Here is a 17,724-nt window from a genome sequence, read left to right as displayed (position 1 = left end):
TGGCAAATTAGGTTCAAAATATTAGCTGTAGTCCAATGCCACAAATATAACAGGGGTGCAATTAAAGCTAATACACTTTGTGTTTTAAAATAATAGTGGGAATCCAATTGATAATACTTGTTTTGTAGGTCACCACGAACGCCTCAGACACGTCATTATCTTTAACCTGAACTTATTCCTCTTTACTGAACGCGTGGGTCAAGATTATGGGCGGTGCAGGGGAATGTAGGTACATATGCAACTTTATAAAGGTGTTATTGCTGTTCGTGACACTTTTATTGGTAGAAGGGTAAAACGCAATAGACAAACATGCTGTTGAATATATGCACTTTGTCTCTGTTGCATTTATTACATCAACATTTATTTAACTTTAGAAATTAGACTAATGGTTAAATTTGTGTTTTGTCGTATTTTCTTCGGAGAGCAAACGAACTGAAAGTTGTACAGTGGAAACGTTGCAGGATCACTCCACGTTCTCATCTTGAATGAATTATCTGGATCTTATTCTGTGGTGCTTTGTTGCGTGTGGCGATACGAGCTGGTTTAGCCGTGTACTCTGGGAGACATAAAAATGTAGTCTAAAGTATTTTGGTCGCAACGCCCGGCCCTCGTTATCGGAGACACAGCTCAGCATCTCCGGTTACATAACCCCAACAAAGTGTTCGTCTCTGGAGTGACGATGAAAAGGAAAGTGTTTACCAACCTGCCAGCTTACCTGGAGTAATTCATACTGAAGGTGAAAGTTGAAACTCATTGAGTGGAACCCTTCTCAGGAAGTATCACTTAAGAATTACTTCTTTATTTTCTGTAGGATTAACAACCTGTTGATGATTGTTAATCCACTCATGTCTAGTACATATCATTAAACCTGGTTAGGTTTACTGCTTTCTTTCTATTTAAAATGTATATATCTGACCACTGGACCAAATGTGGTGCTATGGCACATGCAGAGAAACTTTGTTTTATTTATACTAAAGGTATTCAGGTATTCATAACGATTTTGGATGAAACAGTCTTTTTTCAATCAGTGTTTAAGAGTGCCCAACCAGAACCATAAGAACAAAGTAGCATGAATTCAAATGACTAGTTTTGAGATTGTTGTTGACCTTGACTTGACCTTGACAGTTAAACCTGCGTGAGCGTCGTGTCACAGCCCCAGCGCACGCTGCTGTACCGGTGGGGTTGGCACATGTTCCTCGCATGTTCTCGCCACCCAGATCTCACAACAGTGCAAATTTCCCCACCGAGGCGGCCCGAGAAAACAAAAAGAAAATATTTGTCTGTTTTTAAATCCCCGTTTGAACACAGATGACATTTGTTTGTCTGTAATAATTACAACACATTCAGTTCCTTCCATTCATGGGTCGTTTTCAAAGCGAGCGGAGCCGTTTAGGTCACAGCAGAAAAGAATACGAGGGAATTTGCAGCAATTTAATTGCCGTTCTATGACTTTTGCTCTAAGTGCCGGGTAAATAACTGTAATTATTACGTGGACCAGCAGCTACAGATGCATGTTTTGATGAAGAATTAATGCTACGACTGAGCTTGTTTTTGAGCTGAAAGTGATTAAACTGTGATATTGGTATTCATGTCTTTTCTCTTGCTAAAGTTGTATTGATGTTAGGTTCTAACACTCGACATGTCACGAGGCTGTGCTGTAAATTAATACCGACTATTCGACTCCCATTTCCACATTCAAAGCATTTAATCTTACACCTCCTGTCACGGCTTTTAAAGCAAATTATCATCAAGCTATCAGTGTTGCTCATTCTAACTTGCTGTCTCCTTGCTTTACCCCTTCATGCTATCAGTGGCTGGGACAAAAAGCAAAGCGAAAGGTGAGTTATTGCCTCCATTTTCTTGCTACATGATTTATGTTGCACACAGTTTCCAATAAACAATGTTTGGATCACCCTTTTATCTCCCCCTCGAGCCAGCATGCATTAACATACACGGCTCCTTCTGAAGATCCCCCCCCCCCCCCCCCCCCTTCTCTTTTTTAACCTTCCTTTCTTTACAAGAGCTTTGCAGATGCTTTTCCTCTTCTACAACCTGCCTCACATATGTATAGATGCACACCAGGGAAGCTGCCTGCCTCACCCAGTCATGCTTTCTGGTATGTGGCCTCTGTGCAGCTCCACTGGAGCAGCTGGGGGGGTTGATCCTGGTTCAAGGACACCTCAGCGGTGGATGAATGAGGCGAGAGCATTTCTTATTTGCTTCCGTTACCCAGATTTTCGCAGGCGTGCTGCACACTGGAGCTGGAGCTGGAGCTGGAACACCCCCCCCCACCTGCTCACTAGTGTGTTTTTCATACTTTATTTTCCCTCTGCCCTTCACTGTTTAAAGCTGCAGGTATTCATTGGCATTGACTCTGTTCTACAAGCTAATAAATAATCATTTTCATGTCACATATTGAGTGAGAGCAGAAGATCTTGGGTGTTTCCACCCTTTTGCTGATGCTATGCAGGCTTTCACTTTCATATTGCTCATATACACAATATACATTATTTGTTGGCGCTCATGTTTTTACTGGCTCGCTATCCAAACATCAATACCCGAGTGTCTCAGTGACTCTGCCAGTGTAGTTATTGCTGCCATTGTTAGTGTCGCTATTGATGGATTCAGTAAAAAAAAACAACAACAACAAAAAAAAACACACGCTTGTTCTGGCTTGTTTGCTTTGGGTGTACACATGCCCAGTTTGAAATCAGAGTAGCCCACTGTTGTCATTCCTGTATTGCACAGTGAAATGCAATCCTGACAAGCCTTCATACATCACACACTCCAGTATTATTTAGCCCCAAGTTTTTGTTGCTTTTGTTTGCACATGACTTCAACCAAACCTATTGATTAATGTTGTTCATTTCCATGAATGAAGGTCGATTGTTTGTTTTTCTTTTTTTTTTTGGGAGGGGGGGGTGAAATGCTGTTTTCTAATTACAGAAGTAATTAGAGGGCTAGTTTTTAATTAACAGAAGTTACGCATTCAGCATTTGCACCTCTAAAATCTAGTTCAGCGTAGGGGCCTTTCAGCGGTCTAATTATGGTCTGAATATTGATTCATGCATTTTGTCTGTTGCAATGCAATTTGTGGGTTAACTGTTGGGAACAAAATAACACAGGGAAGATCATCCTTGTCATTATAATGGAAAACATGCCTTTGGCTTTAGTTACTGAGACCTTATGAATAGATTCATCTGTTCTCTGTGCGATGCTTTGACCAGTGCCAGCAATGGAAGAAAACAGAATCATTTATTAAAGTGTAAACATTGCATGAATAAAATAAACTTCCTCATGGTCATCCCAAACTTATATTTTTATACCAGATTCAGCTTGGCAACTTTATTTTTTCTTTTTTACTTTTGAACAAATTGGATGAAAATACAGCAACTCTGCTGGTAGTAAAAGCAGTAAAACACCAGGCTGAAATAAAGGAGGTTGTTTTTTGTTTTTTTTTCCCCTCTCTTCTTTTTTTGGAGTTGTCTTATGTAACCGTTATGAAAGGCATATTCAGGCAGGTTGAATGTGAATTTAACAGCATTTCAAATAAACTGGCTCTGATGGAGGTTGTGTTACATCAAAAGGACAGGGTGACAATTCTTCATTTGACAACATTTTATCGAGCTTCTAAAAGAGCAGCGTTTTCCTCGCTGCATTTTTTTAAGCAGGGCTTTTGTGGAGACGGCCCGTCCGTGTCACACGCGGCACGGTTGATCGTGAGGTTTGAGGACGACGTCTCATTAATTCGTACTTTGTGGCCACTCAACACGACGAGAACGTTCAGGGGAAATATTTTGTCCGCGTATGAGAGATTCTCAGTGGTATTGACTGAAAGTGACATAAACAGAGCTTCTATGCTTCTTTTTGTTGAACTAAAAGTCCTGTTGAATCCATCCGGACGCACCAAAACCTTGGACATTTGTTTCCTGGCCATTGCTGCATCCGTGTCCTTTCTGAGCAGCTCATTCATCAAACTGGGAAGTTGTTTTTCAAACTTTGGTTCATTCACATGCTTTTATGCTGCAAATCATGCTATAAAAAGATGTGTCGTGTTTGTATAATCACAGTGTTTAAGCTCCACGCTCACAGTAGGCCTTTATGTAAAGATTTGAGCCATTCATGTGAATTTTCCCCCCCCATTCAGTTTCTCTTTTGTCCGACTGTTTGCATCGGATTGTCATGGTGGCGGCTCATGGTCCATTCTTATGTTTGACTCATCAGTGCAGTTTCTCTCATTGTGAGGTAAAGCTAAATTACCCCTATGATATCCCCATGATTTGAGTTCAGGGTACAAATAAGGATAAAAATACAAAATGATGCTGTGAGATTCTGAGGTTTTTATAGAATATTTCTTCTAACTTCATATCTATACAATCCTATGGAAGAGCTCAATTAAAAGAAAGCATCTGCCTGATGGAAACACGCTATGAAAAATGCTCTGAATCTTTATTCAAGTAAAAGTACAGGTATACCTGTGCAAAATGACATTTACTTGAGTACAAAAAGGGCACACAGACACATTAATATTGTTATGATACAATGTTTTTCAGATTCACAATATTGAAAACAAAACAAGAAATAGTCAAGTACATGACACTATATATTATGCATTAGAACTCTACTTAAAGTAACAAAGTACACATAAGTGTGATGACCAACAAGAGAAGACAGAAAAACTAGCCCCGAAGCCACGCTGTCGGGGGGAATTTGTAAAAACTTGCAAAATACGTTAACTTTGTGGGATATTGCTCCATCAAAAGTGGCTTTATGCTGAGATTTCAGTAATTATATAAATATAGACTTTTACAATAATCTGTGTCACAACAAAAGAAAAACTTTAAAGTTTGAATTCAAAGGTTATTATGACACTATTTTACCACTCAAGGTAAAATTGGGCTGCAGTGAAATAAGTGACTCCCCTGGTTTAAGGGTTTCAACATTTCACACAAAATAAAAACTGAACGGTTTTCATCCAAGATCACACCAGACCACAAAGCTTCCATCTCACTAGGAGCACAATGAGGGGAATTCAAACGCAGAGGGACTGGATGGAGTGCAGAGCAGCCACATACAACTAAATGTTTAGTTGGGGTGTTTGTGTAGGAAGTTACTGTCACAAGTTCACGAAGGTCGGAGAAAGAATAGTGTCAAGACTGCATTAGTCTAGATTGAATAACAAAGAACCCAGGGAACGTATCGCCACACAGAAAACAAATGAACCAGCACAAGACACACCGTGGAGACCCAATATATAGCGCTGTCACCAGGTGGAGACAATCACACACTCAGGCACAGGTGAAAGGCATCAGGGCAGGGAGCAGCAATCACACACGAGGAGACGAGGTCAAGGAGACTGAAACCAGAGACGGCGTGAGACTGCAGGACATACTGTCACAGCTTTTAACCATGCCAGAGCCTTAAATACTAAAATATAAATAAATATAGAAATGCAATCCAGGAGATGATTTTTTTTGTTGTTAAAAAGTGAAGTAACAGAACACATCTTATCATAAAGTCAGCAAAAAGAGGTCACTGTGAGCCAGTTGAGGAAATGCTTTTCTTCACAATAACAGCAGCATCTCTTCGAGTATGCAATGATTCTGTTTATACACGCAAAGTACCTTCAGTAGATCAGGATGTCTCAAACATGTGTCAAATCCAAACAAATTAGAAATCCAAACAAAAAAGAGAGAAATGAGCCATCAGCATGTCAGGCCACGTTTACACGTACCCGGGTATTTAAAAAAAAACCCAGATATTTCTGTGCGTTTGAGCCGCGCATTTACACATAAACGCAGCTACGACTCACCACAAATGATGATTCTTGAAAACTGAGATCTGTATAAACTCTGTGTCTCCGGTTGATTGACTATCATGGCTTCATGCTACACTGCCCCCTACAGGTTCGGCTGCTCATGGCAGCTCTGAACCAGGTGAATATGCAGCTCTGTGTAAATAATTTTTATTGGTTATTTGCTGGTTGTGATTCTGAGGAGGAATATGTCTCAGCCACGGAGTCCAGCAGGCGGCTTTACGTGATGCACTTGAACACATCACTCACGGCCGTCAGCTGCTGGAGTTCCGGACCACGGAAACAGCTCAGGACGAGGTCACAAAGAGCAGAAATAGAACTATTAGGGCGAGTTTTGGAGAAGCAGAGGCTCAAAACAGCATGTATCTACATGTAGAAGTAGAATCTGGCACCATGAAGCCCGTTAACCCGTAAAAATCCATAAATTTGCCGCGTCATTTTATAAGCCGCAGGGTTCAAAGCTTGTGAAAAGGCAGCAGCTTATAGTTCGGAAATTACGGTAATTACTTTTAATTATAATTATATGCATTAATTTGATATGTTCATACCATAAAGTAAACTCATTAACGTAGTCATTTTGAGCGATTATAATTGATGCCTGGCTCATTAGTGCTTAATCCTTCATAGGACACTCATAGATGTGTAAATTGACATGTTTAACCATAAGGTGTTGTTAAAAGACACTTCAAATACTTTAAAATCATGAAAAAAAAAAGAAAGACACACGATCACCAGGCAATTATACTCTCAAATATTTTGCAAAGTGGCATAAAAGTCACCAAATCACATTTCTCTAATTTTCTAACTGCCTCCCTAAAAATTTTACTTATTAGACATACATTTACCATTATGTACTGCAATGTTGCAGTTTTATTTGTACACAAGTGCTGATAATCAAACATGGATTCAAATTGTTTTCTTTAAAATTTTGGGGATAAATGCATTAATTAGGTGCACTAACTTGGAATAGACGTGTTGCTTATGGAAATGAGCCAGAAATTATGCTTTTATGATACATTTTTTAAAAATTCAGATATTGTAGTGTTTCATTCAATTTCACATTATTTTAGAACAATGGGGTGTCAAAATGTGAATTCCAGTCTGCAGTGTGATATCACAAACAAAAATTTGCACCACGGTCATTAAAATTGGCTTTATGTTGTGAAAAAAATACATAAAAATCTGGACTTTTTCAAAATGTCGTTATGGAAACAGACAACTAAAACGCAATGAAAGTTTCACGTTTTCACTTGAAGTTGTGTAAATGGGCCATAAATAAGTTTGGTTTCGACATAAAGAGAAGCAGAATTGACCAAATACGATCACTTTCCCAGTCGGTGGTTAAAGGACCATTATCAAAAGAAATAAAATGAGAAATAGATTATTGGGCCACACAGTAAGATCACATGGGCCGCAAAAGACCTGCAGGTCGCCATGGTTTTATTAGTTGTCACTGGTTCATGTACAATAAGTTTTAGGGTAATTGAAAGGTTACTTTAAAACCCCGTAAGCTAATTATAATACACATTCATTTTCTTCTACATTCACTGTCAAGATGTCAGGATTTTCTTAACTGTAATGCTGTGTAATGCTCTGAAATACCAGTGTTTGAAAAAAATATTAAAATATATATATATATATATATATATATATATATATATAAAATCCTAGAGTTAATTTAAGGTGCATGAAATGTCCACTTTGGCGAGTAACACCATTTAAAGGTGTAATTTCCTGCTTCACCTGGAGAAACCACTGCGTTTCTGACCCACTTTCTGAAGCTGATGTATTGCCACTTTCCCCTTTTACTTTTTTTTTTTTTTCTTGCACAGCAGAAAAAAAACACAGCTAAGAGTTTCCCCCAGCAGGGATATTTATTGCCAGTTCTGTGGATTGTCCACCCCCACACACACTCCCCCTCCCCCCCCCCCACCCACCCACCCCCACTGTGGTAAATCACAGGGGAGGACGGCGCTCAGTACCACCTCTGTGTCAGGAGAGCTTCACTTTTGCTCAGGTGCTTCTCAGTAACAGGCACCAAATGTTCTTTTTGATGGAGGGAGAAGCTGAGGGACGGCTCACTCCTTCCTGGTTTATTTCCCGTCTCAAAGACTTCATGGGCTCAATCAGTCGACGGCGGCGTTTAAGATCACACTGTGGATGCGGAGCGTGAATACAATGCAGGGCGGCGCCGCAGATGTGTGCTGCTGGGTTATCTCCACGTTGTGTTTACAGCCGATGTAAGCAATAGAAAACCAGTTCAGATAAAGGATACATGCATTTTAATGTTTCTTGATAAGACTCTGCACAGACTCATTTAATGCAAACTAGATTGATATTTGCTGCCGTTTGATTGCATCGAAATCCATTTTCTATATAAGTGATATCCTGAGTAAATACTGCATACTGTGATTTGCATTAATTAAGTGTCAAAGCGAGTGAATGAAATAAATAGATTACTAATCTGGGCTCTCAAGTGTTATTTCTGGTAAATCAAAAATGTGTATTGAGCCACACAGTATTAGATGTTTTACCAAATATTACCAGATTTATTTTTTTGGGCACTTCTTGAATGAAGAAATTAAATTCTTTATTTATTTATTGTTTTTTTTTTTTAACCAGTTTATACCTCACACTGAATCTAGCCAGTCAGTTGTGTTCAGGCTGACTTTCTGAGCTGTATTAGGATTTTGAATATTTTTGTTAAACCAGTTTAATTCTTTTTTTCATAGAAACGTAACTCGTTAATTTAAAAAACTATTTTTTTTTTATGCTGTTAAAGTAACTAAATAACTCAAAAATGGTTTAAACACTTAAAAAAAAACAACACTGCATCATAAATGAATTATTTGTGATGGAAAAACCAAAAAGACAAAATAGATAATGTCAAATCCAATACAGCCCGACTTTTCTAAAACTATTTGTAAAGAGATGTTTGAATAGTGACTGACTGCTAAATTCGTCTGCTTTATATTTTAATTATTTATTCATTTCAACTTAATTCAGAAATCATTATAATTTCTTCAGTCAAATATCTGATCAATAATCCAAATATTAAATTGTTCAATATTTTAGTACATTAATGCACACAAACCCTACTAATTATCTTCAATTTGTCTTTACATGAGAAAATAAAGTCCCTTCTAAAAATATTTTAACAGTGAAATTAAAATATAAAACCAAAAATGTTAATGCAAAAGAAAATTTGTTGTTAATTCAGACTTTTAAATTGCGTTTAGCTTTTTTTTTTAATACATATATATTGCATATTGCAGTCAACTTTACATTTCTTATCTCACTGCTACAAGATGGTAAAATTTCAATGTTTCCTGTTTATTTTAAAGCGTGACTTTGCCAATGTTTCCAACATGCGTCACCTCGGACACGTAATGAGCAGATTAGCTCCAGTTAATGGGCCAGGTCTGGATTTATTGCTCATTAGCAGCTAGCTGTCCTGGACTAGTTGCTTAAAGCGCCGCAATCTGCTCCGCTGATAACTTCTAAAATGGCTTCGCTGAACGAAAGGCTGAGATCAGCAGGTTTACCATCAACACGGGATGTGTTTCTGTTGATGTCCAACCAACGGGCTTTAAATTACACTGTCAGTGTGAATGATTGTTTTCGGTGACAGACGTGACCTTTGTGTCAGGAATAAATTAGATGAAATATGTTTTTGCCCGTGTTTTTCCTGTTCAGGAAAGGTCACTCTAGGTGAAAACCATCAGATACGATGGAGGTTACTCCACAAGCTGCCTGATAAAAGTGGCCAGCCTTATCTTTTTTCCCCCATAACCGTTCACTTTAAAAGCTTTTCTTTTATCAACACTTGCAGTTGAGTGTAGTTAATGAGGGTGCAACAGGAATAATATATTCTAATAATATTCAAATGACGGATGTTGTCGGATTTGGAGCACCGTTTGCAATTGAATGCCTTCACGTGCATAGATATGGTTCTGATATTCAAATTAATGGATTAGAATCCTGCACCTGGCTTCTGTTTTTGGATGAATCTGCAGTTCCTCATTGCACGTATCTCTATATATCCCTGTAAGACTGCAGCCTTTGGCACAGAAACATCAAATGTTGTAGCAGCAATCTGCTGCAGCCACTCTCCCAGTTTGGAGGTTCCTGATGCTCGTATCGATTTGGCTGATTTTGGTCTGAATTTCTGCCAGATAGCGTGTTGTGTCATATTCATGGCTGGGGTGGTTATAGATACCTGGATTAAAACATGTACAGTCACTGGTCTGGCCCGCTGTTTTGGTTAGTTGGAAAGCGCTCGCCGTTCGACTGGACCTAAAGAGGATGAAGTCACCTCAGGGTGGTGACAGCAAATATGGAACAAACCAGAAGACACTTTAAAGACCCACTTATGATAAAAAAAAAAAGAAAAATCGGTATTGTTTTGTTTGGAATGGAACAAACCATCTAAGTACAGGTGTGAACCCAAGACATGTAACATCAGCCCTGGACTGTAGTCGGATTTCAGGTTAAAGGTATGTATCATATATTCACTGATTGAAAAAGTCGTGACTAATATCAGTTTAACCCAAACCTAAAAGCTGGTCCTTAGTATATTCAAGTATTATTATAACTGTATTATGTGCTGCTGCCTGCCTATAAGCAAGGACAGACCTTCACAAAAGGTTTTTATTATCAACTATGGTTTTCATTCATAGGAATAAGGACACTACATTTTTGAAGTATACAGTATTGGAGCTAGAGTTTTACATTTCTTCATTTAGAAAAGTCACACAAACTAAAAAGAATAAAATACAAATACTTTATTGATCCCAGGGGAAATTACTTTTAAAGTATAGTTGGACATTCAAACTCCAGCCTCCAATCGCAAACTTGAATCAGAGACGTTCTAACTGAGAAGCTAGTCATTGCATCTTTTACCTCACGACCTGAGTACTACATTATTTTATCTAAATCATATATACTCGGAGCAAAAAGTGGCCTAAACAATATTGAACTTGAAAACTGAATCTAAGCAGAGACGGACTCCCGGGGTCATAGTAACAATCAGGCTTCTTACAAGTTTCAACGTTTCATGGGAAAACAACGTTGTTTTTGTGTTTTTGTTTTAGAAGAGTTTCGCATTTACATCACAACATCTTGAAAACGATACTGAAAATGATTCAGTTTTCATGTTGGGCCACTAGTGGGTGCTGTTGGTTGTTTTTGTCATGGAACCACACTCGCACATGCGTGCAGAGAAGAATACAATATCAACATTAACGATGGCTCCATAAGAGTACACAGACCAGATGAACAAGTTGGATTCTTATTCCAGGAGACTTTCAGCTATAAAACTACCAAGTCCCAGAAGAATATTGTACGGGAAGTCATGGCACTCTGGAGGCAAACATTGTTGGCGTTGTCCATCCACTCACACGTGCAGAAGAACTATTTACTCCGGCCGTGGTGTGCAAACGGCAAAAACAAACCAAAGGGAAAAAAAATTGAAATGACTAAAGTTGTAAAAAACTGTAAAACATTTCAAATATGTAAAACAGTTAACATTGACAAGCGTCACTAAAAATCCTTGAAAATGTGTCTTTAAAAAGTGGTAAAACTAGTAAACATGCTACAGACACTTAAAATATCTAATAAAATATGAGATGAATTATATTTGGTGTAGAAATGGACAAAAGTGGCTCGTTTGGTCAGGAAGGTTCCAGGAATCTGGGCAACCATGTGACATATAGTCTTCTGCTTCTGCTTGGAAATTGAAATATAAAGATAAACCTATGCATCCATAAGAGAAACATGCAAACTCCACAGAGACAGGATGGAGCTTCGAATCCTTCATGTGTCTTCTAGAGACACTGCCCCACCATGTCGCCCTTGCAAAGGAAGAACTTTTAATCTTACAGACGGTTGACTGCTTAAGCTCTGAGCAGCTGCAGGTTAAAAATCTATATTATAGGGTAAGATAATTCCTCTCTGATATGCTTTGAAGTGGGAGTTGGTGCCCTCCTGAGACATATGGAATATAAATGTGCAAATAAACACAGTTTCTAACTAAGCGATTCGCTGGAGGCTTAAAGCAGAAGCTATTGTTCTGCTTATCATTAAGACTTCCTCTAATTGATGATAATATGATTATTTCCGATTGGAACCCATTTTATTTTGCTTTGTTTTGCCGATTCAAAAGTGACATTTCAGTGGATTAGTTGAGCAGAAATCCCGGCGAAGTGATTTAGAGTGTTTTCAATGAAGGGTTGTGTGTGTGTGTGTGTGTGTGTTCACTTTCAACAGGGCTCTGCTGAGCGGTCAGCCTTCATTTAATCCATTTCATTCAGTTTGAGGGAGAGGTGTTGTTAGTTCTGGCAGGAAGACCACATAAATGCTATACTAAGCAATAATATCAATACTGCAGTGGAGGATCATGTGACAGGCAGCCATTATCCAGACAGCCTCAGACAGACACTCTCAGGCCTGATTACATCTTTTCTGAGTTGAGACGATCACTCCTGAATCCAGTCTGTCTCTGTGGCACCGCACATGTCTGACCATGCCCCACCGCTGAATCAAAGTGAAGGGCTGCACAGCCTTCATTTTTCACTTTGTTAATTCCTTTTCCTGTAAGTAATTGTGAAGTTCAGTTGAACTAAAGAGTGACGTGGAGCAAAGCACAACCGCCACCGCCGACCTGGGAAGGTTTTATCGAGTGAGACACAATAGTGTGCTGAACCAGGAGCACTGGCAGGCATTTGATCAGCCCACCAAATTCACTCTGCAGCATGACAATAACATACAGGGGAAGGAGTGTCTTCGGAAACTCAAGAAACGGGGAGCTGCACAACAGATGGGCCCACAGAGCCCTTATCTCAACATCATTGAGCGAGTCTCCGCACGAAGAGACAGAAGCAAAGAGACCGGCTAAACCCGCAGAAGAACTGTAAAGTTCTCTAACCAATCCACCTGCCAAGTGCTGGGGAGAATCTGTAGACCTGCTACCGAGGGGGACCGGGGCTGTCTTAGAAAATGATGGGCGCTCTTCACAAATTGTCATTTGTTGAGGATCTAGATGTCCTGATGTTGCTCTCAGCCACAATTACTGACAGAAATTCAATTTTATTCTGAACAACATTGTCCGGCCAGAGCCGCAGTGAAATGTACCAAAAGTAAAGGTATTAGCAGCCTCCAGCTGAAGTCACACAGCCTTTGGATCATCTTTATGATGAAAATGAGCTTGCTGTAAAGATAATCTTCTACCGGCTTGGTGGTGAGGCACAAAAGACAGGATTACTTTCGAATAATTTCATCAAAAACACAGACTCTGAGCAGAAATGTGTTGCTGTCCTGAAGAAAAACGACTGGACGCCTCCGATAGACTGTGCGGTGCTTTACGGTCCTGATTTACTACGCTCCTGCATAAGCTGTGCTAAATGGCATGCAAATAGATTGCACTGGTGGCTTGCATATGTTTTGCATGTGCACAATATCACACACAATATTCCATATTTATGATAGTAAACATGCCAAATGAAAAGTGTATTTTATGTTTATCAGACACGCTCCTCAGTGTGTCCTCTTAGTAGGCTCATTTCTATAAATGCCAACATTTAGTAAACACTTTCTAACTTTGCACTTTCTACCAGTCGGCATTAGAATAAAGTTAAATTGTCTGGTGATTTGTGATCACGTATTTATCAACGATGTGTTTTGTGTTCTTTCATTTAACTTTCACAAGCGACGATAAGCATCGGTGCCCCTACATGCCTTTACAAACTGTAGGAAGATGTGAATGTCTACAAAAAATAACCAAAATGGAGTCAACAAGTAAGTTTGAATTAAATAAGGATCCAAACTAATTCAAATAATGTTGCTTTTCATCAGCAATCAGTCAAGAGGTTTTCACCTTTCCCATATTATCCATCTCGGCAGGTAGATGACGCTACCACCAGTAAGACGGCGTCCACGATTAAAATGCAATCTTAATAAAATAGAGAAATTAATCAATTAAACCCTCATTAATACTACTATGTATACTGGATGATTGTTGGCATGGTCAAATGTATTCAATAACCAGATTATTGATAGTCAAATTAAAAAGAAGTTTTGATTTTACCATAAAAGATGAGAAATTTGAGTAAATATTCATTTTCATCTGTTCATTTCATGAACTAATTCTAAAATGCTCTGCCTGTGTTCATGATTATCATCAGCAACGTGGACAGTTTATACGCAACCTTCACACAGAAAATGTACTCTAGACAGAATGAATTCAACAAAATACTTGTAACATGTGTTACTGTCGAAAAATACATAAATAAATAAAATTATCTGACACTTCGGCGCATCCGCAGGCAGGAAAATGGATTGCAAAGCAGATGAAGACTATAAAAATATGTATGTGTAGATCAAGTGCTTCCAGTGCATAAAGTCACGTAATTGTTCTTCTCTTTGATTTAAACAGGTTCCAGGGCTCGCTGTGGTAAATATATTTAGACATGGAATAATAGTGAATTTTAAGAGAACGTGAATCACGAGCTTTTAAAAATAGAAAACGTACGAGTAGCTGTCCATGATAGAATAATGTACTTTTTTCAATGTAAAATATCTTAAACTTAAACATTTCTACTGATGTAAAGTTGGATTTTCATCAAGCAGACACACACAAAACGATTCTGTGAATGTACTTTCCCTCCTCGCTTCCCTCTCCGGGTCTCCTTCTATTAAACTCAGCATCTTTCCGCCGCTACAGCTCCCGGGTCGCTAAAATAAAAAAGATTGTATCGCAGATTCACCTGGATTTCATTACAACTTTAGCATACTCTTATATTATATCTCCCATATTAAACTTCCTGAGTCTTGCAGGGACGCTGGTTCGGCAGTAAGTGGACACTGAAGCCATTTCTATACTGGCTTCGTGCAAAAATTCTCTCTTCTGCTCACTCTCACGGCCCACTTTATGATATTGCTGAAACATTCAAGCAGAAAGCAGCGAAGAAAGGCTGAATGAAGCATTAAATTTTTCCCCATGACACATTTACAGTCCGGCCGGCGGCATCGTGGAGCGGCCCTGCCTCACACTGTTGCTCCCCCCCCCCGACTTTTTACTTGGATTTAATCTGAATGTGATAATTGTAGTATTATTAGTACAGGAAAAATGAATTCATGAACATGAGTTTTTTGTCCACACGAGTTTACTTGATTCCAAATCAGCCAAAACAGAAAATAGAAAAACACATAGAATGTCTTTCCTTTCAAAGGAATAGTCCTCATTTAGCAGTCTGAGCCTGTATGACAGGACATTTGGTAGCGTAGGTGTCCTGACGGAGAAATCCTGCCATCTTTCATCTTGAGCCCGGATTTAGCGGCGGCCCAGAGCCTCGCCCGCGGCGCCAAAGCTGCACTCGGATTCATATGGGGTCACAAGGTCAGCAAAAATAGCTGAGGGCGAGGCCTCGCCGTGAAAGTTAGCACGACTACCATGTCATCAGTTAAAAAAATAAATGGTGGCCTACATGGCAGTAGTAAGGCTCCCTTGGTAAGTCGCAGCCCAAGGCCACGCTGGTGCTATGACGTGTGTTTTCTACAACTGATGAAGATGAGGAAAACCTTTCTTTCTCTTCTCAGAGCTCCAGCCAACATTCACTGAAGGTCTTACAATGTTTTGATGAGCACACAGTTTAGAAAGACGGGAGATTCAGCTTTGACAAAGATTCATTTAGCAGAATTTTTCATTTCCAGATTTCTTTCTCCGACAAATCACATTTCGTTACGGCTGAGCTTCAACAACAAACAATCTCTGAAGTAAAAAAAAGCAATCAATCTATACCATATACTGTTTGATGGACACACACAAAGAATCCTATTTCAATGGCCAAATATATTGACTATTTACTGAATGTTCCTGCATAGAGCAGACTTACAGTAATTACAGGCTCGCAGAAACAGATTGCTTCAGTCGCGTTGCGAATGCGTTTTCACTTGAAACGTTGTCGTATAAACGTGACTTAAATGTGTTTTTTTTACGACATTAGACCCTGATTACGATCAGCTTTCACTTTTGTTTGCTTCCATCCCCATACGCAAAAGATTAAATGCGATAATGTTCAGTCAGATGTGTTGATGGAGGGAGTTATCCAACATATTGAAGCATTCCACGAAATACATGTGTAAAAAGACAGAAAATATGATGTAATATGAGAGCTGATCCGTCTCACAGTGAAAGTTTGAGGTACAGCGTAGAAAACATCTTCTAATAAAGTTGCAGAGAGCAAACTGAATTTCTCTCATCGTCACAACAGCAGCATCTCTGGTTTATACAGTTAAAATGAAGGCAACCACTGCAAAAATGAATAGTTGTCAGGCAGGATCTTCAGTGCATCACATCAGTTGATCAGCTCCCATGTATGTGTGCAATGTCACATTTGCACCTCTTGGCCTATTTCTATGTGTGCAAACCGTTAAGAGATCAAATGTGCTTTGTAATTTGTTCAATTCTGGTAGATTTTTGCTATTTTGATGGTGTATTATCTGCGTGAAGTCTGGTGCATGGCCTGAATCGTAAATAGTGAGTAAAGTGTACTAACGACGTTAGAGGAGTTTACATTCAGGGTCCCAGTTGTGCTAAAAACGTTTTGAAAACAGTTCAAATCGGATCAAGAAGCAAAACACTGAGTAGAGAAATAATGAAATAATAGCTACGTCATTAAAACACAGCTTCATGTTTTAATTGAAATGTATGTATTTATTTGCTTGAGAATCTGTCTTAAAATACAGGATATATAGCTATTTACTTTTTAAAATACACTTGATTTGATGGATTAAATCTTTTCTTTTAAATATATGATGAAATACATCTTAGTACTACGCATGGGAGATGCATTTCAAACCCCCTGTGGTAGAAATGATTAGGCAGAAGTGGAGGGATTGCTCGAACAAGGAGGGTATATCCCTCCCATCCCCCGTAGCAAATAACACCCAGGCTGTACGTATTCCAATAATGATTTATAGGCATGTTTTGAATGTAATATGAGAGAAAGCCTCATCTGCCTTTAAGAATCCTGCTGCATATCAGGAGGGCGGATTATACGAGCCGCCGCTGTGTAACAAATTAGTTGTGACGGTGTGACAGCTCACCTGCCTGAAATGAAGGAAACAAGTACAATATCATGTCCTGCCAGGGCTCGGCCCATCCTGCTCTGGTGTAAATAGTGAATATCGACTGTCACACGGCGAAGGTTCCACCTCCACCTGTGGGTGTGGTCGATGCAGCGTTCGGCCAGAGAAAAGACTCCGTGTCTCTGTTTGTGTTTCTATTTGCAGTCCTCCCGTAGAAACCCTCTTTTCATCCCCACACGCGGTCATGTGAAATGATTCATAACCGTGTGGGATGTTTCCAGTGGTGGGGGGAAGGAAAGGAAAGAAGAAAAAAAAATGTACTGAAAATTTTCTAATGTCTTTCCTTGATGTTTATCAAAATGCACACACCTTTACAGAATATCTTCATTCGGTATCACTCAGCGTTGCCTTGAAGTGATTTTCCCCCAGAATCATTGCAATAAAGGCGAGGAGGCGAGTGAGGAATGTCGAATCAATGCAGGGATTTCTTCAGCAGTGGCCACACCGGCTCGTAAAATATTGGACACGACCATTAGTGCGGGAGTTATTTACAGCGGAGGATGCGTTTGGTGTTGCTACCTGTGTGACCTCTTTGAAGAATTTAGGTGTGATGTCGGCTACACCTGTGGATGTGTCATACGTGATGAAGTGCTTATTGATTCTCCGACGAGAAAGTAAACCGAGTTAAGGATGACAAGTTTTCTCAACACAAGTAAAAAACTGAAGATGCGAGCTGAATTTATAGCCCGGCGGAGGTAAATCTTTCACCAGGACGTCACGCGGACTCACACCAGGAAGCCGCCCGCATTCGTCTCGCGTTGCAA

The 17,724-nt window shown here is 39.4% G+C and overlaps 1 protein-coding gene across 1 annotated transcript in view; it reads left to right on the top strand.

Annotated features, from left to right (window-relative positions):
- The window catches only part of cadm2b (cell adhesion molecule 2b), a 217,505-nt gene that overhangs the window by 131,305 nt on the left and 68,476 nt on the right, over positions 1–17,724 (top strand). Inside the window, exon 2 of the mRNA XM_080460213.1 lies at positions 1,812–1,838. Coding sequence (XP_080316339.1) covers positions 1,812–1,838 — 27 coding nt within the window. The remainder of the gene's footprint in view (positions 1–1,811; positions 1,839–17,724) is intronic.

The sequence above is a fragment of the Lipophrys pholis genome (genome assembly GCF_963383615.2).
Source record: "Lipophrys pholis genome assembly, chromosome: 3".
NCBI lineage: Eukaryota > Metazoa > Chordata > Actinopteri > Blenniiformes > Blenniidae > Lipophrys > Lipophrys pholis.
This window is presented reverse-complemented; position numbering and strand designations above follow the sequence as displayed.